Source organism: Pelophylax lessonae (assembly GCF_965119305.1).
Source record: "Pelophylax lessonae genome assembly, chromosome: 8".
In the NCBI taxonomy this organism is placed as follows: domain Eukaryota; kingdom Metazoa; phylum Chordata; class Amphibia; order Anura; family Ranidae; genus Pelophylax; species Pelophylax lessonae.
In genome coordinates, this window is record NC_138775.1 from 284,723,741 (window position 1) to 284,746,382 (window position 22,642).

General features: G+C 48.1%; 1 protein-coding gene across 3 annotated transcripts in view; it reads left to right on the forward strand.

Annotated features, from left to right (window-relative positions):
• Positions 1-22,642, forward strand: part of OMA1 (OMA1 zinc metallopeptidase) — a 153,171-nt gene that overhangs the window by 24,536 nt on the left and 105,993 nt on the right. For all 3 annotated transcript variants that reach the window (XM_082264823.1, XM_082264821.1, XM_082264822.1), the window contains exon 3: positions 18,482-18,710. In XM_082264823.1, coding sequence (XP_082120949.1) covers positions 18,482-18,710 — 229 coding nt within the window. The remainder of the gene's footprint in view (positions 1-18,481; positions 18,711-22,642) is intronic.

Genomic DNA, 22,642 nt, shown 5'->3' on the forward strand with positions numbered 1-22,642 from the left:
TGTACATAGAGGGATCAGGACCTCCTTCCTTATGCTGGGAATCCCTCTAGTGATGCATCCCAGAATTCTATTTACTTTCCCCACTGCTACTTTCCGCCACTGTTTACACCCCTGGCAGCGCTATTTACTGTGTCCCTGCCCCAGTACTGTCACTTTTGCATCTTAGTCTGCATCTAAGGCTCCGTTCACATGTCAACGTATGGATTCGTGGGCAGAACCGCTGCGGTTCCGCCCGCGATCCGGAGATTATTGCAAATCGCGGGACGCCCGTGCGTTGCCCGTTGATTTGCAATAGCCCCCCAAACGCTGAGCGATGTTGCCGCGATTTCCGCCTGCCGAATCGCGGTAACATCGCGCAAAAAAAAATCGCGGGGTGCAATACGCTCCAAAGAAGCTCTTGTACTTTTTTGGGCGTAATGCGTCCCGCGATTTTTTTTTGCGCGATGTTACCACGATTCGGCAGGCGGAAATCGCGGCAACATCGCTCAGCGTTTGGGGGGCTATTGCAAATCAACGGGCAACGCACAGGCGTCCCACGATTTGCAATAATATCCGGATCGCGGGCGGAACCGCGGCGGTTCTGCCCGCGATCCATACGCTGACATGTGAACGGAGCCTAATTGTGGGGATAAATCTAAATAAAGGCATATGAAAACAAAAAAATAATATATTTGAATATATCATTGCAATTATTAACCCTGTGCAGTTATCAGACTACATAAGTTCATCATGGTGGTCTCCTAACCTTGTATACCCTGCTTGGTGATTTGCCTATAATAAGGCTTACCTGTAGGTAAGATGAATATCTCCTAAACTTGCATGTTTTAGGAGATATTCACCCTGCATGCAGCCGCTGACATCAGTGGCGCATGCACTGTGAATGTCCGGCATATCGTGCCAGAACTTCAGAGCTTTTAGCCGGGAACAGAGGGCTCCAACACGCATGCCACTCACATCGCTGGAGCCCGTGACCCGGAAGAGGCGCCAAGGGAACACGCCGGCTCCCTCAGCGGAGACCGGGCACCACTGCGCGGGCTCTTTTGTAAGGTAAGCATTTCATAATGTGCTAGTATATGCAATGCATACTAGCACATTATGCTATTGTCTTGCAGGGTTTTTTTTGTGGGGGGGTGGGGGGGGGGTTCTGAGGTTTACTACCGTTTTAAATGTAACCCAAGGCGTACTGAATGGAGAGGCCCAAGCATCTCCTAAACCTAAACAAAGATAGATATGTGTTAAAAAGTCCAAGATTGGTTAGATTGCACAGGAGAGAAGTTGGCAAAGTAAGAAAAAAGTGAGGTCTAGGTGTGGGTAAAGGGGGGCGACGGCGGGGGGGGGGGGGGGTTGTCAATCCGGGTCACTTGCGGCCCTATTTGTAGAACATTCTGGAGGCATTTAATTACATCATAGAGCCAACAGCTAGCTTTTATTAGGGAGATTCTACTAACCCGGGGGCCCAAACCCTTTCAAATGTTTACAATAAATCATTAAAGTGAAACCTCCCTCTCTCAATCAACACAAACTACTACTAATCCTTATGCTGCTAACATGAGGAAATAGATAGGAAGGTAGATTTATGTGTGTATGTACAGTGGGTACGGAAAGTATTCAGACCCCCTTAAATTTTTCACTCTTTGTTATATTGCAGCCATTTGCTAAAATCATTTAAGTTCATTCTTCTTCCTCATGAATGTACACATAGCACCCCATACTGACAGAAAAACACTGAATTGTTGACATTGTTGCAGATTTATTAAAAAAGAAAAACTGAAATATCACATGGTCCTAAGTATTCAGACCCTTTGCTCAGTATTTAGTAGAAGCCCCCTTTTGATCTAATACAGCCAGGAGTCTTTTTGGGAAAGATGCAACAAGTCTTTCACACCTGGATTTGGGGATCCTCTGCCATTCCTCCTTGCAGATCCTCTCCAGTTCTGTCAGGTTGGATGGTAAACGTTGGTGGACAGCCATTTTTAGGTCTCTCCAGAGATGCTCAATTGGGTTTAAGTCAGGGCTCTGGCTGGGCCATTCAAGAACAGTCACGGAGTTGTTGTGAAGCCACTCCTTCGTTATTTTAGCTGTGTGCTTAGGGTCATTGTCTTGTTGGAAGGTAAACCTTCGGCCCAGTCTGAGGTCCAGAGCACTCTGGAAAAGGTTTTTGTTCAGGATATCCCTGTACTTGGCCGCATTCATCTTTCCCTCGATTGCAACCAGTCGTCCTGTCCCTGCAGCTGAAAAACACCCCCACAGCATGATGCTGCCACCACCATGCTTCACTGTTGGGACTGTATTGGACAGGTGATGAGCAGTGCCTGGTTTTCTCCACACATACCGCTTAGAATTAAAGCCAAAAAGTTCTATTTTGGTCTCATCAGACCAGAGAATCTTATTTCTCACCATCTTGGAGTCCTTCAGGTGTTTTTTTAGCAAACTCCATGCGGGCTTTCATGTGTCTTACACTGAGGAGAGGATTCCGTCGGGCCACTCTGCCATAAAGCCCCGACTGGTGGAGGGCTGCAGTGATGGTTGACTTTCTACAACTTTCTCCCATCTCCTGACTGCATCTCTGGAGCTCAGCCACAGTGATCTTTGGGTTCTTCTTTACCTCTCTCACCAAGGCTCTTCTCCCCCGATAGCTCAGTTTGGCCGGACGGCCAGCTCTAGGAAGGGTTCTGGTCGTCCCAAACGTCTTCCATTTGAGGATTATGGAGGCCACTGTGCTCTTAGGAACCTTAAGTGCAGCAGAAATCTTTTTGTAACCTTGGCCAGATCTGTGCCTTGCCACAATTCTGTCTCTGAGCTCTATAGGCAGTTCCTTTGACCTCATGATTCTCATTTGCTCTGAAATGCATTGTGATCTGGAAGGTCTTATATAGACAGGTGTGTGGCTTTCCTAATCAAGTCCAATCAGTATAATCAAACACAGCTGGACTCAAATGAAGGTGTAGAACCATCTCAAGGATTATCAGAAGAAATGGAAAGCACCTGAGTTAAATATATGAGTGTCACAGCAAAGGGTCTGAATACTTAGGACCATGTGATATTTCAGTTTTTCTTTTTTAATAAATCTGCAACAATGTCAACAATTCTGTGTTTTTCTGTCAGTATGGGGTGCTATGTGTACATTCATGAGGAAGAAGAATGAACTTAAATGATTTTAGCAAATGGCTGCAATATAACAAAGAGTGAAAAATTTAAGGGGGTCTGAATACTTTCCGTACCCACTGTATGTATGTGTGTGTATATATATATATATATATATATATATATATATATATATATATACAGTGGTGGGATTCAGCCGGTTCGCACCGGTTTTATAGAACCGGTGGCTAACTTTCTGCAAGTTCGCAGAACCGGCTGAATCCCTCTGCGTGTCTGGGGACGAGCAGGACAATTGAATGTCCCGCGCTCGGGCAGACGTGGCGGCCGGGGGGCGGAGCAGTGCGCCCGACCCGCCCATTCTGTGACAATAGCGAATGAGAATTCGCTATTGTCACATGATCCTCCTCCTGGCCAATCAGGGAGCGGGTCCTCCCGCTTCCTGATTGGCCGAAAGGCAAACACCGTGCCATTGGACGAGGAGGAGGCGCCGCGGGAGGACTCGGAGACGCGGGGAGCCGAATGCGAGACCGTCCGTGAGGTAAGTGCATGGGTCTCGCGGGGATCGCTGGCACTCTGCAATTGGGGGCAATGTTGTGGCTGGCGCTCTGCAATTGGGGGCAATGTTGTGGCTGGCGCTCTGCAATCATTGGGGGCAATGCTGTAGCTGGCGCTCTGCAATTGGGGGCAATGCTGTGGCTGGCGCTCTGCAATTGGGGGCAATGTTGTGGCTGGCGCTCTGCAATTGGGGGCAATGCTGTGGCTGGCACTCTGCAATTGGGGGCAATGTTGTGGCTGGCGCTCTGCAATTGGGGGCAATGTGGCTGGCGCTCTGCAATTGGGGGCAATGTTGTGGCTGGCGCTCTGCAATTGGGGACAATGTTGTGGCTGGCGCTCTGCAATCATTGGGGGCAATGCTGTAGCTGGCGCTCTGCAATTGGGGGCAATGCTGTGGCTGGCGCTCTGCAATTGGGGGCAATGTTGTGGCTGGCGCTCTGCAATCATTGGGGGCAATGCTGTAGCTGGCGCTCTGCAATTGGGGGCAATGTTGTGGCTGGCGCTCTGCAATCATTGGGGGCAATGCTGTAGCTGGCGCTCTGCAATTGGGGGCAATGCTGTGGCTGGCGCTCTGCAATTGGGGGCAATGTTGTGGCTGGCACTCTGCAATTGGGGGCAATGTTGTGGCTGGCGCTCTGCAATTGGGGGCAATGCTGTGGCTGGCACTCTGCAATTGGGGGCAATGTTGTGGCTGGCGCTCTGCAATTGGGGGCAATGCTGTGGCTGGCCCTCTGCAATTGGGGGCAATGTTGTGGCTGGCGCTCTGCAATTGGGGGCAATGTTGTGGCTGGCGCTCTGCAATTGGGGGCAATGCTGTGGCTGGCACTCTGCAATTGGGGGCAATGTTGTGGCTGGCGCTCTGCAATTGGGGGCAATGTGGCTGGCGCTCTGCAATTGGGGGCAATGTTGTGGCTGGCACTCTGCAATCATTGGGGGCAAAGCTGTGGCTGGCGCTCTGCAATTGGGGCAATGTTGTGGCTGGCGCCCTGCAATTGGGGGCAATGTTGTGGCTGGCACTCTGCAATCATTGGGGGCAATGCTGTGGCTGGCGCTCTGCAATTGGGGGCAATGCTGTGGCTGGCACTCTGCAATTGGGGGCAATGCTGTGGCTGGCACTCTGCAATCATTTGGGGGCAATGCTGTGGCTGGCGCTCTGCAATTGGGGCAATGTTGTGGCTGGCGCTCTGCAATTGGGGGCAATGTTGTGGCTGGCGCTCTGCAATCATTGGGGGGCAATGCTGTGGCTGGCGCTCTGCAATTGGGGGCAATGCTGTGGCTGGCACTCTGCAATCATTGGGGGCAATGCTGTGGCTGGCACTCTGCAATGATTGGGGGCAATGCTGTGGCTGGCACTCTGCAATGATTGGGGGCAATGCTGTGGCTGGCACTCTGCAATGATTGGGGGCAATGCTGTGGTCACTGTGCATTGAAAGGGGGGCACACTGGTCTCTCTGCATTGAAAGGGGGGCACGCTGGTCACTGTGCATTAAAGGGGGCATGTACACTGGTCACTGTTCATTGAAAGGGGGGCACGCTGGTCACTGTGCATTGAAAGGGGGGCACGCTGGTCTCTCTGCATTGAAAGGGGGGCAAGCTGGTCACTGTGCATTAAAGGGTGCATGTACACTGGTCACTGCATTGAAAGGGGGCACGCTGGTCACTGTGCATTGAAAGGGGGCACGCTGGTCACTGTGCATTGAAAGGGGGAACGCTGGTCACTGTGCATTGAAAGGGGGAACGCTGGTCACTGTGCATTGAAAGGGGGAACGCTGGTCACTGTGCATTGAAAGGGGGAACGCTGGTCTCTCTGCATTGAAAGGGGGAACGCTGGTCACTGTGCATTGAAAGGGGGCACGCTGGTCATTCTGCTGGGAAAGTCGGAACTGGTTACTAAAATTTTTGAATCCCACCACTGTATATATAATATATATTTCTCTATCGTTCATTGACGGACACGGTCTTCTGATCTCCTTATCAGTGGGGTTATACTGCCTCCTACAGGAGTAGGACACTAGGCAGAAAAAAGTTCTGACTACGCCTACGGGCAGTCCCAGGAGGTATACCCTCTCTCTCCCTGCTATAGGATGTAAATTCCTACTCTGCCTAAAGCGAGGAAAGCGACTTCTAGAAAGATCTATCATTATACGTGGAAGTTGTGTTTTGCGTGTTGAGTCTCTTGGGGCTCCTCCTCGCTCTTACTCGGTGGCTCGGATCTTGGCTTTCCTTCAACGGGGAGTTGATCAAAAGTTGGCCTTGAGTACTATCAAGGGTCAGAAACTGAGATCCTATAGCAGGGGGAGAAAGTACGCTCCGTGACTGCCCATATGCGTAGCCAGAACTTTTTTCTGCCTAGTTTCCTACTCCTGTAGGGGGCAGTATAACTCTACTGATATGGAGATCAGAGGACTGCGTCCGTCAATGAACTTAAGAGAAAAGGATTTTACGGTATGACAAAAATCCAATTCTTTTTTTAACATTTCAGTTGCTTCCTGGTTTCTGGCCTAGAGCAAAATGATGTCATACATCCCAGGAGTCTTCCCAGGGAGGAGGGACTGACTCAGCTAATCCTGCCTGCATGCCTGAGCTAAGGGCAGATGCATTCTAGGAAGTAAATGCTACATGAATCTGCCCTTACTCAAGATGTCCTGGGAGGGTGTTTCTCAATGTGATTTCCTAACAGAATAAAGCATAGAGCCATGGATGGGGGGAGCTTGCTTTGAATATTAGCCACTTGCCGACCGCCGCACGCCGATCTACGTCGGCGGTCAGCCCCTCACAGGCAAAGTGACGTAGGGCTACGTCACTAGCTTGTGAGGGTCTAGGGAGCGAGCGCGCGTCGCCGGAGGCGGGCTCCCACGTGGTCACGGACCCCCCCGCGCGTGTGACCGGCGGACCCGATGTCCGCCGGCCACTCTGCGATCGGCGGGGGAGAGAGAGAAAGTCAGGCAGCTTGTGTAAACAAGCCACCTGTCATTCTCCTCGCTGTATGAGAGCTGATCATATGGATCTACTATGTAGATCCGTTGATCACTCTGCATACAGCTGAAGCCACAGCCAATCACAGTAAGAATCACGCCCCTAGGGACACACACAGCCCCTCCCTCTCAAATAAAGTTAACCCCTTCACTACCAGTGTATTTTTACAGTAACAGTGCATATATATAGCACTGATTACTGTAGAAATGTCACTGGTAACCCCAAAAGTGTCAAAAATGTCAGTCAAGGGTCCGATCTGTCCGCCCCAATGTCGCAGTACCGCAAAAAAAATCGCAGATCGCCGCCATTACGCGTTAAAAAAAAAACAACAAAAATGACAAAAATCTTTCCCTTAGTCAGTAAACGCAATAACTTTTGCGCAAACCAATCAAAATACGCTTTTTGCAATTTTTTTTACCAAACATAGGTAGCATAAAACAAATTGGCCGAAAATGTTAAAAAATTTTGATTTTTACATTTTTTTTTGGGGGGAATTTCATATAAAAAAAAGGGAAAAATATTGCTATTTTTGCAAAATTGACGCTCTTTTTTTGTTTATAGCGCGTGATCAAAAAATCGCACAGGTGATCAAATACCACCAAAAGAAAGCTCTGTTTGTGCGAAAAAAGGACGCCAAATTCGTTTAGGTACAGCGTCGCACGACCGCGCAATTGTCCGTTAAAGTCACGCAGTGCCGAATCGCAAAATACCCCCTGGTCGTTTAGCAGCCAAATCCTCCGGGGCTTAAGTGGTTAAAAAGGAATTAAATAGCCTTTTCAGTTTGTGGTCCTACAGTTTAGTTCTGCGTTAAGACTGGCCACATCAGCGGTCTGATCGATTTTAAAAAGAACAGCTGATTTTCCCATCTACACAAGCGAGGTGGATGGAGGAATCCTATCTGCTTTGCCATTGTATTCTGGCATTGGGGATTCCTTCACTGTCAGAATACACCGATCAGCAAAAGATTACAGATTAAAGCGGTAGTATACTAAAAAAAAAAAAAAAAAAAAACCCTGCAAGACAAAGGCATAATGAGTTAGTGTGCATCGCATACTAGCTCCTTATGAAATACTTACCTTAAAACGAACCCCCCGACACGGACCCCCGGACACCGCTGTGGGAGCGGACATGATCCCTCGGCGTCTCTTCCGAGTTCGGCAATGCGCGCGGGGGATTAACTTTCCGGCATCTTCCCGGCAAGGAACTCTGAAGGTCCGCCGGACCTTCAGAGCGCATGCGCCGCTAGCGTCAGTGGCTGCATTCAGTGCAAATATCTCCTAAACCGTGCAGGTTTAGGAGATATTAATTGTACCTACAGGTAAGCCTTATTATAGGCCTTATAGGCTTACCTGTAGGTAAAAGTCAACAAAATGACTATACTACCGCTTTAAGTAATCAAATTAAAAAAGACACCAGTAAAAATGGAGGTTTTTATTCCTTGAACACTAGATGGAGCTGTTGTATTGGCTCTCACTTATTTGCATTATGGAGAAGGATAAATGGAGTGATACATAGGTTAGCTTGCATTGGTATAATGTGTTTTTTTTTTTTTTTTGGTCATATCTTCTTTCCCATTTTTTTTTTGTTTTTTTTTTTTTTTTGAGGAAACTCAAACCCATTTTTCTGTGTGGTCAGTAAATTCAAGTGATTGTGAACTTCTGACTCCTTTTTGCTTTCCTGTTGTAACGCAGAATTGGGGTCATTTATAAAACTCATGCAGGCTGCAATATATTTTGCATGTGTGTGTATGTTCAGTGAGTAAAATAATTATTTGATTCTCTGCAGATTTTGTAAGTTTGCTCACTTACATAGAAATGAAGGGTCTATCATTTTTATCATAGAGGGTCATATCATTTTTATCGTATTTTACATGATGAAGACAAAATATCAACCAAAAATCCAGAAAAAAACACACAATACAAATGTTATAAATTGAGTTGCAGTTCAGTGAGTAAAATAAGTATTTGATCACCAAGCAAAACATGACTTAGTAGTTGGTGGAGAAACCCTTGTTGGCAAGCACAGAGGTCAGACGTTTCTTGTAGTTGGTTGCCAGGTTTGCACACATCTCAGGAGGGATTTTAGTCCACTCTTTTTTTACAGATCTTCTCTAAATCCTTAACCACTTGCCGACCGCTCACTAGAGCTCTACTGTGGCAAAGTGGTTAGTTATCGTCCAGCGACGTAGACCTATGTCGCTGGACTCCTCCCCTTGTGGGCGGCGCTCGCGCGCCGCCGGAGGCTCGCTCCCGCTGTATTCTGTCACAGCGGGAGTCGGGCCAAGGGAGGAGAGGCGGTGATCGCCGCTGCTCTTCCCCGATCGTCGGGGAATCGAGTCTGGAGATCCGTCCGCTTGTGTAAACAGATCGGGCGGATCTCCTAAGTGACAGGCAGGGTCAGATTGCAGGATTCAGCATAGCTGAACATGCAATCTGTCCCTGTGTCACTCAGTCACCTCCCCCGACACACGTCAGTAAGCACCAGGCATACATTAACCCCTCCCTATCCAATAAAAATAACCCCTTCCCTGCCAGTGTCATTTTTACAGTAACAGTGCATATTTATAGCACTGATTACTGCAGTAATGTCACTGGTACCCCCAAAAGTGTCAAAAATGTCAGTCAAGGGTTCGATCTATCCGTCGCAATGTCGCAGTCCCACAAAACAAATCGCAGATCGCCGCCATTACTCGTTAAAAAAAAAAACACCAAAATTGACAGAAATCTTTCCCTTAGTAAACGCAATAACTTTTGCGCAAACCAATCAAAATACGCTTATTGTGATTTTTTTTTTTTTTTTACCAAACATTGGTAGCAGAAAACAAATTGTCCAAACATTTAAAAAAATTTTGATTTTTACATTTTTTTGGGGGGAATTTCATATAAAAAAATGTTAAAAATATTATTTTTTTTTTAAAAATGTACGCTCTTTTTTTGTTTATAGCGCAAAAAGTAAAAATCGCACAGGTGATCAAATACCACCAAAAGAAAGCTCTGTTTGTGGGAAAAAAAGGACATAAATTTTGTTTGGGTACGTTGTCGCACGACTGCGCAATTGTCAGTTAAAGTCGCACAGTGCCGAATCGCAAAAAGTGGCCCAGACGTAAGACTGCAAAATCCTCCGGTGGTAAAGTGGTTAAAGTTTCTTGACTGTCACGAAGTTTCAGCTCCCTCCGTAAATTTTCAATTTGATTAAGGTCTGGATACTGGCTAGGCCATTCCATGTGCTTCTTCTTGAGCCACTCCTTTGTTGCCTTGGCGGTATGTTTTGGGTCATTGTCATGCTGGAAGACGCATCCATGACCCATCTTCAGTGTTTTGGCTGAGGGAAGAAGGTTCTCATCCAAGATTTTACAATATAATGCCTCGTCCATTGGCCCCTCAATGTGGTAAATTCAGCCTGTACCTTTAGCAGAGAAACAGCCCCAAAGCATCATGTTTCCACCTCTGTGCTTAACTGTAGGGGTGGTGTTCTTAGGGTCATAGTCAGCATTTTCTTCCTCCAAACATCAGTCGAGTTAATGCCATAGAGCTCAATTTTGGTCTCATCTGACCTCAGCACTTTCTCACAATCCGTCCCTGAATCATTTAGATGTTTATTGGCAAACTTCAGATGGGCCTGTACATGTGCCTTCTTGAGGAGGAGGACCTTGCAGGCGCTACAGGCAGGGCTGTGGAGTCGGTAGATAAATACTCCGACTCCTCAGTTTTTTGTACTTCCGACTCTGTTTTCGAGGCCCTGGCTGCAACAGTTACTTGCCGTAATTTGCCAATTAGTGTAGCTGCATGGCGATCTTTTTATCCATCTCTTATGGCAAGTTGCAGTGTATGAACAGCACATCGCATATGATGAGCCTGCAGGATTATAATCCATGGCGGCGTATTGTGTTACCAATGGTTTGTTTGGTGACTGTGGTCCCAACTGCCTTGAGATCATTCACAAGCTCCTCCTGTGTAGTTCTGGGCTGATCCCTCACTTTTCTCATGATCATCCTCACCCCATAAGGAGAAATCCTGCATGGAGCTCCACACCGAGGGCGATTGGTTATTTTGTATTTCTTCCATTTGCAAATAATCGCTCCAACAGTTGTCACCTCACAAAGCTTCTTGCTGATGGTCTTATAGCCCATTCCAGCCTTGTGCAGGTCTACAATCCGATGTCCTTTGACAGCTCCTTGGTGTTGCCCATGATGGAGAGGTTTGAATGGAAGAAAGGGATTCTGTGGACAGGTGTTTTTTATACACATAACGATTTGTCGTTAGAAGCACCTTCTTACATTGACAGGACTAATCTGTGTAGTCTGTAGAAGCCAGAATTATTGTTGGTTGGTAGGAGATCAAATACTTATTTTACTCACTGAACTGCAACTCAATTTATAACATTTGTATAACCATTGTGGATTTTTGGTTGATATTCTGTCTCTGTCATTTAAAATGCACCTATGATAAAAATTATAGACCCTTCATTTCTTTGTAAGGAGGGCAAACTTACAAAATCTGTAGGGGATCAAATAATTATTTCTCTTACGTCCTCCGACAGTCGCCGCCTCTCCATATTCGTCACAATGGGGTAATTGACCTTTGCTCCGTAGGAGTAGCTAGGCAACAGAATATGTCAATATTAAAGCTTTTAGCATATCCCACCCCCAGGGGGTGGTCCCCCCAGTCAATACCCTCCTGCTTCCTGTATCCATACCTCAGTTTCATTGTCTAGCTATCAGGAGTAGCAGGCTGTTTTCTGTGCTGGGGCTTCTTGTCTCAGCCTTTATCTTCTTTTTGATTTTATTTGAGTGTTTTTCTCTATCTTTACTTAGCTGTTTACTTTTTCAGCATTAGTTAGTTCTTCTGATGAAGAGGATCGTGCGGGCTGGGTCTCGGGCTGGCCCCCCTGGTCGCAGGTTGTGGGCCAGTGGCTTCCCAGCCTGCCATCGAGCGTTCAGTCAGGTTTTTTTCCTGGCATGTGTGAACGACCCATCCCTGTTCGCTGCAGGGATGCTGCGGTGAGGTGGCTACCTCACTGGACGCCATGCGGTTTCGCACCGCAGTTCTGCTGCGTCCTGGCTGCGACTCTCCCTGTCCTTTGTGCAGCGGCTTGATCGCTTGTGCGGGCTCCCCACGCCATTCAGAAGGTAAGTGTACTCTGTGTGGGGACCTGTCTGTTTAGTGGGTGTCAGTCTGGGACTGTGTAACCCTGCATTCTGTACACACTATTGGGCTCCCTGTCTGGTTTGCTGCTTCTGTGGGCTGCAAGGAGGGGGGCCATCCTACACTGTGCTGTGTTGCAAGTGGTGTATTTTCTCTGTGTGACAGGCTGTATGCTGTGGGGCATGGTGTGACACATGTTATGCATACTTGCGGCGGCCGCTGCTGCGGTCCGCCATTTTTTTATTATTTGCATATGCTGGCCATTCCTGTGTGAGGAGAGCGGCGCTTTTGGCGGCGATCGCTCAGACCGCATGTCAGCGCTGCATGCTCTGCCTTTGCAGTCCCCCACCGGCGGCCATGTTTGTGGAGCCTTCCATATGCTTTATAGGAGCGGTCTGTATTACATCACTTCCTTTGCCCTGAGACCAGCGATCGATGCAGCAGCCTGAGGGATCTCTCCAGGTTTATCTTCCTTATTCCTGTATTCATTGCCTAAGTTTGTTGTGCTTCTCCCTGTGGGGGTCAGTGTGTGCTGTGTGTGTGCGGTGGGCTGTGCTGCCGCGCTCTTAAAGGGACAGTACCCCTTTTTTTCCTGCAAACTTTTGGGGCATGGATTCTCAGGAAAGCAAATTTCCTCCCACTTTAGTGGGGGGCCAAGGGTCTGCTGCTTCCCCTGCAGGGGGCAATTTGGCTACCATTGTAGCTAACCTAGCTGCTCAGGTGCAGATGCTTGTGGCTGCTCAATCCACAAAACGGCCCAGAGTTTCAATTTCCTCTGATTCAGAGGGCGATGGTGATGGGGCTGCTATGGCTGGGGTCCCCTTATCGGGGTCCCGTTCATCCCTGGACCTTGTAGGGTCGGAAGGGGAGGCAGAGGTTGAAGGGGTTGATGATTCTCCCCCTGGCTCGTCTGAAGAGCTTGCAATCATGGATGAATTGGTTGCTTCTATCAAACAAACACTGCATTTGCAGGATGAACCATGTCCTCCTGCCGTCCTGGCCTCTTATGGGACGCAGTGGAGACGCAAATCATCGCAGGTTTTTCCTTGCACTGAGGATTTTCAGCGCGCTGTTAGTGAACAATGGCGCAATATAAAGAAGCCTTTTGCTGTGCCAAGTAGGTTCAAGCTGCGTTATCCCTTCACACCCGCCACTGATGAACGTTGGTGTGTGCCGCCTCCGGTGGATCACGCGGTGGCGGTTTTGAATAAATCTACTGCGATTCCGGTGGAGGATACCCCGGTGTTCCGGGATCCCACGGACAGGAGACTGGAGTCTCTTGCCCGCCATACTTACTCGGTTACCGGTTCCATGCTGAAAGCTATTTTTGCTTCCCTTATGGCAGCTCAGGCTGTCGCGGATTGGACGCAGGTGCTCAGGCGCGTCCTGGTGGCTGATTCTGCCCCGCCGACAACGTTGGCTATGGTAGATCAAATTCATCAGGGTGTCATGTATTTGTGCGATGCGGACTTAGATTTAGTCCCTTTGGCTGCACGCGTGGCGGTGTTGACACGCCGCTTGATTTGGCTGAAATGTTGGTCTGTGGACCAATCTTCTCGCAAAACTCTGGCTAATCTACCTTATACGGGATCTCGCCTTTTTGGCGACTCCTTGGATACGCTGATAAAGGGGATCACTGGGGGTAAGAGCACGCTCTTGCCCCAGTCCCACAAGGCTAAGGTTGCTCAAGGTAAGAAGCATGCTTCGTTTAGACCCGCTCAGGGGTCCTTTCGTGCCTTTCGGTCGCACTATAAGGGCAAACCCTTCAAAGGCCAAGGCTCCCAAAAGAAGCCATGGACAGGTAAGCAAAAGTCCGGCCAGTCCGGATCCGCTGCCCATAGCAATGCGGCCTGAAGGGGCGCCCTCACCCAGTTCTGGGGTGGGGGGACGTTTGCTCGGTTTTCTTCGACCCTGGCTGGCCCGCGTTCGGGACAGGTGGGTTCAGGAGATCGTTCGGTCCGGTTACAAGATCGAGTTTCTCTCTCGGCCGGCGAGCAGATTTTTTCCCTCAAATCTTCAACTGTCTCCGGAGCGTTTGCGGGATCTGCACCTGGCGGTGCGGGACCTGCGGGCACAGGGAGTGGTGGTTCCGGTGCCTCATCGGGACAGATTTCGGGGGTTTTACTCCAATCTGTTCACTGTGCCCAGAAAGGAGGGCAAAGTACGTCCGATTCTGGACTTAAAAGCTCTGAACTGCTTTGTGCGGGTTCGCAAGTTCCGCATGGAATCTCTGCGCTCGGTGGTGGCTGCTCTAGTTCCGGGAGAATTCATGGCCTCCATTGATTTGAAGGATGCGTACCTTCACATCCCCATTTTCGAGGGTCACCAGAGGTACCTTCGATTCGCCATTGCGGAGGATCATTACCAATTTGTGGCGCTTCCTTTTGGTCTCGCTTCGGCTCCGCGGGTGTTCACCAAGGTGCTTGCACCGGTTCTGGCCTTATTGAGGGCCCAGGGCATCTCGTCCTGGGGTATCTGGATGACATTCTGGTTCGGTCTGCGACCAGTCAGGGTCTGGTGAAAGACCTGTCCATCACGATAATAAAACTCTGCAGGAGTTTGGTTGGACGATAAACTTTCCAAAATCGACGCTGTGTCCGTCGGTTCGTCTTCCCTACCTGGGAATGATTCTGGACGCTGTTCAGGCAAAGGTCTTCCTGCCGGAAGACAAGCTCAGGACACTTCAGGAAGAAGTCAGTTCCCTCAGGGACGTTCCGTGCTCGTCCCTCCGGACGTGCATGCGGTGTCTGGGATTGATGGTCTCGGCCTTCGAGGCGATTCCCTTTGCACAGTTTCACACGAGGGGTCTCCAAGCGGAGATCCTGTCCAGGTGGGACGGGCGACCTCAATCTCTGGATCTTCAGATCTCGTTGAGTCCTCGCACCAGAAGGGATCTTCTGTGGTGGCTGCAATCCCCGGCGGTGTCGGGGGGCAAGTCTTTTCGCCCTCTTTCATGGACGGTGATCACCACGGATGCCAGCCTGTCGGGCTGGGGTGGTGTTCTGGGCGTTCTGTCCGCCCTGCTGTACTTGGTCGGAGGGGGAATCCTCCCTTCCGATCAACATTCTGGAATTGCGGGCGATAAATCTCTGCCTTCGGCATTGGATGGACAGGCCTCAGGGCCGTCCGGTTCGGGTGCAGACGGACAATGCCACAGCGGTGGCCTACATCAACCACCAAGGGGGCACCAGGAGTGCCCGAGCGGCTCGGGAGGTGGCCGACATTCTATTTTGGGCCGAGACTCACGTCCCGGCGATATCGGCAGTTCACATTCCGGGGGTGGAGAACTGGCAGGCGGATTATCTGAGTCGCCAGACCCTGGACCAGGGGGAATGGTCACTCCACCCGGATGTCTTCCAGATGTTGTGCGCGAAGTGGGGTCTTCCGGATGTGGACCTGTTCGCGTCTCGTCTGAACAACAAGGTGGGAAGGTTCGTGGCAAGGACGCGCGATCCTCGGGCAGACGCGTCGGACGCGTTGGTGGCTCCGTGGCATCAATATCGTCTGATGTATGCATTCCCACGATTCAGCTGCTATCCAGGTTCCTTCGCAGGTTGTCCTCGGAACTGCTCACGGTGATTCTGGTGGTGCCAGACTGGCCTCGCCGGTCTTGGTACGCAGACCTCGTGAATCTGGCGGTCGACGCTCCATGGCGCCTGCCTCTTCGGGAAGATCTTCTGTCTCAAGGTCCGGTATTCCATCCTGCTTTACAGTCGCTGGCTTTGACAGCCTGGCTGTTGAGACCGAGGTCCTGAGGGATAGGGGTCTCTCCCCTGAGGTCATTCACACTTTGATCAACACTAGAAAGCCCTCCTCGGGGAAGGTTTACTACCGTAAATTGGAAGGCCTATTTTGCCTGGTGTGAGTCCAGGGGGTTTTCTCCTTGCTCATACTCGGTGTCTAGAGTGTTGTCTTTCCTTCAAACGGGTGTGGACCAGCGTTTGGCGTTGGCCACGATTAAGGGTCAGATTTCTGCGCTGGCCGTTCTTTTTCAACGTCCTGTGGCGTCTAACTCCTTGGTTAGCACCTTTGTTCAAGGGGTGCGACACCTGGTCCCTCCTAGGAGGGAGCCTTTGCCTCCATGGGACTTGAACCTCGTTCTGTCCGTGTTGCAACATGCTCCTTTTGAAAAGGTCAGGGAGATCTCGTTGCCCAAGAAGGTCGCTTTTTTGGTGGCGATCACTTCGGCTCGCAGAGTGTCGGAGCTGGCGGCCTTGTCCTGCAGGTCTCCGTATTTGGTGATTCACTTGGATAAGGTGGTCTTGCGACCTAACCCTTCTTTTCTTCCGAAGAGGATCTCGGAATTTCACCTCAATGAGGACATCGTCTTGCCTTCGCTTTGCACGAAGCCTAAACATCCTAAGGAGGTGGATTTACACCTGTCATCGACAAAATCCTTTCGCAAGCCGGATTCTCTATTTGTCCTTCCAGAGGGGCCTCGGAAGGGCATGGCGGCGTCGGCTTCTACCATCGCCAAATGGATCAGACAGACTATTGAGCAGGCATATGCTTTGAAGGGAAAAGTTCCCCCTGTGCCTGTGAAGGCGCACTCTACCAGATCGCTGAGTGCGTCTTGGGCCTGTCCTCATCGGGCCTCGGTGGCCCAGGTGTGTAAGGCGGCGACTTGGTCGTCCGTTCACACCTTCTCAAAGTTCTACAAAGTGGATGTTCAGGCATCGGCAGATGCTTCCTTTGGCCGCAAGGTTCTTAGTGCGGCAGTGCCTTAGGGTCCCTTGTTTTTGGGCCTTCGGCTGTTTGGGATGTTTTTATCCCTGGGTTATTTGTTCTTCCTGGGTTGTTGTTCCTGTTGAGCAAAGTTTTTTCATGCTGCCCAGCTGGTTTCCTTCCTTTGGTAAGGTTCCTTTCTCTGATGTGGGTCCGGCGTTGCCTTAGGCGCGGCTGCGTTTCCCACCCCTCATGTATGCACTGCTTTGGGACGTCCCCATTGTGAGGAATATGGAGAGGCGGCGACTGTCGGAGGACGTAAGAGAAAACGGAATTTTTGTAAAATCTTACCTGTAAAATTCCTTTCTCTGAGTCCTCCGACAGTCGCCGCCCCCGCCCCTCTTTTGGGGTTTGTTTATGTGCTCTACTGCTATTCTACTGAAACTGAGGTATGGATACAGGAAGCAGGAGGGTATTGACTGAGGGGACCACCCCCTGGGGGTGGGATATGCTAAAAGCTTTAATATTGACATATTCTGTTGCCTAGCTACTCCTAATGTGTGTGTATATGTTTATGTTTATATATATATATATATATATATGTATATGTATGTGTATGTATATATATATATATATATGTGTGTATGTATGTGTGTATATATATATATATATATATATATATATATATATGTATGTATGCATCTGTGTGTGTATATATATATATATATATATATATATATATATATGTATGTGTGTATATATATATATATATATATATATATAATATGTGTGTATGTATGTGTAAATGTGTGTGTGTGTGTATATACAGGGCTTTTTTTCTCAGAGAATAGGTGCAGGAACTTCCCCTTTCAGAGTCACCCCTTGTCTCCACCCCTTATCCACCTCTGAACACCGTCCCTTGGTTCCAACCCCTACCCACCTTTCAATACCGTCCCTTTTAGAGAATACAACCATTTGTGGTGCTAGGTAATTTGTATGGAATTTTTCAATGATAGCAAGAAAAGCAGTAAAATAGATCCCCGGCAGCAAGCAACAATAGACCCCCCCATCAACAATAGATCCCCCAGCAACAATGGACTGCTTGCAACAATATACTCCCACCCCCCAGCAACAATAGACCCCAAGCAACAACAACAAATATCCTCATGGCAAACATCAAAAGACCCCCAGCAGCCAGCAACAATAGACCCCTATCTTAACAGTAGATTCCTCCTAGCAAAAACTGACCCCACAGCAACATAAGACCCACCTTCAGCAAATCCCCCACCAGCAACACTAGACCTCAATTAAAAGACACTGCAGCACACCCTAGAACCTGTTGCCATTACATGCAGTCAGTGCAGGAGGTGCCGGAACTGTGTTCCCCCGCTTTCCCGTTGAAAAAAAGCCCTGTGTGTGTGTGTATATATATATATATATATATATATATATATATATATATATATATATATAATATGTGTGTGTATATTTATGGCGCTTTTCCACTGCATGGAACCGTACCAGTTCGGCACCCTTTTGTGCTTTTCCACTGCTGGTACCGCATGGTATAGGGTCGGAACGGTTCGGTACGGTACGGTATAGGTTTGCTTTTCCACTGCATGGAACCGAACGGTACGGCTCTGAAAAAACAGTACCTACTCGATTGTGGTTCCAACAGGTACCAAACTGGTACCATATCCCACAATCCTTTGCATGCAGTCACTACTAGCCACTGATTGGTCAGAGAATCCCACCCACCCCGTTGTTATCCCACCTACTTAACTTAGTACTACTTTAGTGGAAAAGCAAACCTATGCCGTACCGTACCGAACCGTTCCGACCCTATACCATGCGGTACCAGCAGTGGAAAAGCAAACCGGGCCAAGCAGGGCCGAGTAGAGCCGAGCCGGTACTAGCCGGTACTTGCAGTGGAAAAGTGCCATTATATAATATATATATATATATATATATATATATATATATATATATGTGTGTGTGTGTATATATAATATAATGTCTCCTTTCTTATTTTTCAGGAGTGTACGGAAGTGGTGGAGAGCCCTCCCAGCGAACAAACGCCAGCTGTTCAAAGAGTCCTTGAGGAGAAATCGGTGGAAGCTGTCTCTTAGTGTGGTGGGGTTTGGCTTCCTCGTCAGTCTCTTCTATTTTTCTTCCCTGGAGGAAACCCCAATCACCGGACGTATGCGACTTCTGATGTTTAGGAGGGAGCAGTGTGACATGCTCAATAAGATTGCATATGAAAGTGTGAGTAGACTGTGACCAGGCTATAGATTTTGATAATAATCTTCCCATAAGGTTACATGTGCATTCAACATATTTTTTTCCGCATGGGAATTGCCTCTAAAGCCCTCCCTTGTGTAGACATCCAAAAGCCCTGAGACTGCCGCTGGGTGCCGCCATCTTGGTCAGCAGCCCCAGCAGACTCTGAGCTGTTTCTCAAGTTCCACTATGTAGTATTCCGCTTTGGTCCTTCAACAGCAGCTACATAGAGTTTGTGTAGGAAGGGGCAGAGGAGACAGTAATTAGACACTCCCAGAAGAGGAGGGGACTTGATGCGCTATGACTCTTCGTCACATTTACCAGAAAGTTCAAAGGCACATTGCAAGTAAATTAACATATAATTGATGGAATGGAAAAAAACTACAGGGAATTATTTAAAGCATAAGTAAAGACAAAACAGTATAATATATATATATATTTTAGTTTTGGATAGAGGGGAGATGGATTAGATCACCTGTCAATTTTTATTACTGTATGTATCCCTGTTAGGGAGATTCACCCTCTCTATTTACCCTGTTTACCATTATCATTGAAAAATAATAGTAAAAGAAAAATCTCAATTTTTGGGTTGTCCCCAGAGAAGTGATAGACTGATAATCTTCCAATGGGGACACTGGTTCTGGAGACCTAGGGGCCTCCAATGAATTCCCTTAATTTGCTGGGATTTCTTCTCACTTCCTGTGCGGTTATGGGACAGGAAGTGAAGGGAAATCTTCCCAATGGGACAAAGATTGGGAAAATAAACCTTACAGGGGTTATAATCCTCCCTTACTTACAAAAATGAAAGAAAAACTTTTGGCTATAGTTCTACTTTAAAATATTAGATTCCCCCCCCCCCCTTGAATTTTGATGATAGGGTTTCATTAAACTGAGCTCGAGGGAAAAGAAAAATATGAAATGAATGGACCTCACTTTTGTTCCACTGCATCAGTCCACCCTTGCCTGCTGTTTGGACAGTGAAGACCTTCACGCTGCACTTTCCACCTGTTCATATATTGCATGAAGTCACGGGCTGCTGCCGAACCTGACTCTTTCCTTTTTTTCCTTTTTTCTTTCTTTTCTGACTTTTCTTTCTATCCTTTTTTTCTTTTCTTTTTCTCTTTTTCTTTCTTTCCTTCTTCCTTTCCTTTTTTCCCTGCATTTTTACCGCCCCACCACCCTCTAGATTTCTGTGGACTAAGTCCAGCAAGGTGCATGCCAACTTGTGGACTTATCTCTTTAATTTACTATTTTTTTTTTTTTTTTGAGTGCCAGGAGTATAGCTGTCTCTGTACTTCTGCCGCTTAGACACTGTACATTGTACTCTCAGTAGCCACTCTTCTTGCCCCTCCCTCCTTCTGCCCAGTCACATAGTGTATTGTATTATGTGAATGGGCAGCAGAGGGGAGAAATGAGCAGAGCTGCTGCTGTATGAGAAGGCTTTTTTCTGTGCCATGAATATAGCTAAAGCTGTACTCCTGGCGCTCAGTAAAACTGTCAGTTATAAATTAAAGAGATAAGTCCATGCACCTTGTTGGACTTAACTCAAAGTAGGCCAGTAAAGCAGTCAGATGTACTGTAAGTTAGAGATACGTCCGCGAGGTGGCATGCAGCTCATTGGAAGCATAGTAAGACAGCAGATTTTAGAAAGTTTTTACAAAGTAGCTGAATTCTTCGAGTACAAAGCCTTCTGTGACTGGACAGCAGAGAGGAGGAGGGACGGGTAGAGCTGCTGCTGTATGAGAAGCCAGTATTACTACTGTCAGAGCACCGGGAGTATAGCTGTACTCCCGGCGCTCAGTAAAACTGTCAGATGTAAATTAAATAGATAAGTCCATGCACCTCACTGGACTTAACTCATAGTAAGACAGCAGATTTTAAAAAGTAGCTGAATTCCTGGAGTACAAAGCCTTCTGTGACTGGGCCACAGAGAGGAGGGACGGGCAGAGCTGCTGTATGAGAAGGCAGTATTACTACTGCCAGAGTACCGGGGAGTATAGCTATAGCTGGACTCCCGGCACTCAGTAAAACTGTCAAATGTAAATGAAAGATATGTCCATGCACCTTGTTGGACCTAACCCATAGTAGGCCAATAAAGCGGTCAGATGTACTGTAATGGCTCGTTTCCACTGAGCGGTACGATTCGGTACGGTACACAATTTATGCCATTTCCATTGTGAATGGTACCGTACCACTTTTATGGGACCCTTTCATTGGGGTGCCAAGCACATTAGTACTGTACCAACAGGGTGGAGCTACACGCTGCAGAACTTTGATTGGTTGACAGAGAATCGTCGATCACTGCTTTCCGGCTAACCACGCCTATCATGATAGGGTACTATTGGCGGTGGAAACGCAAGGTGTACCGTTCCGAACCGTACTGTACTGAACCGATTCATACCGTACCACTCAGTGGAAACGAGGCATAAGTCAGAGGTACGTCCACAAGGTGGCATGCACCTCGTTGGAAGCATAGTAAGACAGCAGATTTTAGAAAGTTTTTATAAAGTAGCTGAATTTCTCAAGTACAAAGCCTTCTGTGACTGGGCAGAAGAGAGGAGGGAAGGGCAGAGCTGCTGCTGTATGAGAAGGCAGCATTACTACTGTCAGAGCACTGGGGAGTATAGCTATAGCTGTACTCCCAGCGCTAAGTAAAACAGTAACTTAAAAGAGATAAGTCCATGCACCTCATTGAACTTAACCCATAGTAAGCCAGCAGATTTTGGAAAGTAGCTGAATTCCTGGAGTACAAAGCCTTCTGTGACTGGGCACTAGAGAGTAGGGACGGGCAGAGCTGCTGCTGTATGAGAAGGCAAAATTACTACTGCCAGAGCGCCGGCGAGTATAGCTATAGCTGGACTCCCGGCACTCCCTAAAACTGTCAGATGTAAACTAAAGAGATATGTCCATGCACCTTGTTGGACCTAACCCATAGTAGGCCAATAAAGCGGTCAGATGTACTTTAAGTTAGAGGTACGTCCACAAGGTGGCATGTAGCTCGTTGGAAACATAGTAAGACAGCAGATTTTAGAAAGCTTTTGGAAAGTAGTTGAATTCCTGGAGTACAAAGCCTTCTGTGACTGGGCCGCAGAGAGGAGGGACGGGCAGAGCTGCTGCTGTATGAGAAGGCAGCATTACTACTGTCAGAGCGCCGGTGAGTATAGCTATAGCTGGACTCCCGGCGCTCAATAAAACTGTCAGTTGTAAATTAAAGATATAAGTCCATGCATCTCACTGGACTTAACCCATAGTAAGGCAGCAGATTTTAGAAAGTAGCCGAATTCCTGGAGTACAAAGCCTTCTGTGACTGGGCCGCAGAGAAGAGGGATAGGCACAGCTGCTGCTGTATGAGAAGGCAATATTACTACTGCCAGAGCACCGGCGAGTATAGCTATAGCTGGACTCCTGGCACTCAGTAAAACTGTCAGATGTAAATTAAAGATATAAGTCCATGCATTTCACTGAACTTAACCCATAGTAAGCCAGCAGATTTTGGAAAGTAGCTGAATTCCTGGAGTACAAAGCCTTCTGTGACTGGGCCACAGAGAGGAGGGACGGGCAGAGCTGCTGCTGTATGAGAAGGCAGCAGCACTCCTTTCAGAGCACCAGGAGTATAGCTGAAGTCCACCCTCAAAACCAACTTTACCCCGTCCACTTGCTCTAAATTACCTGAAAAAGAATTGGATAATTACATTTTTTTTTTGTATATGTCCATGCACCTTGTTGAACCTAACCAATGGTAGGCCAATAAAGCGGTCAGATGTACTGTAAGTTTGAGGTACGCCCACAAGGTGGCATGCACCTCATTGGGAGCATAGTAAGACAGCAGATTTTAGAAAGTTTTTATAAAGTAGCTGAATTCCTCGAGTTACAAAGCCTTCTGTGACTGGACAGCAGAGAGGAGGGACGGGCAGAGC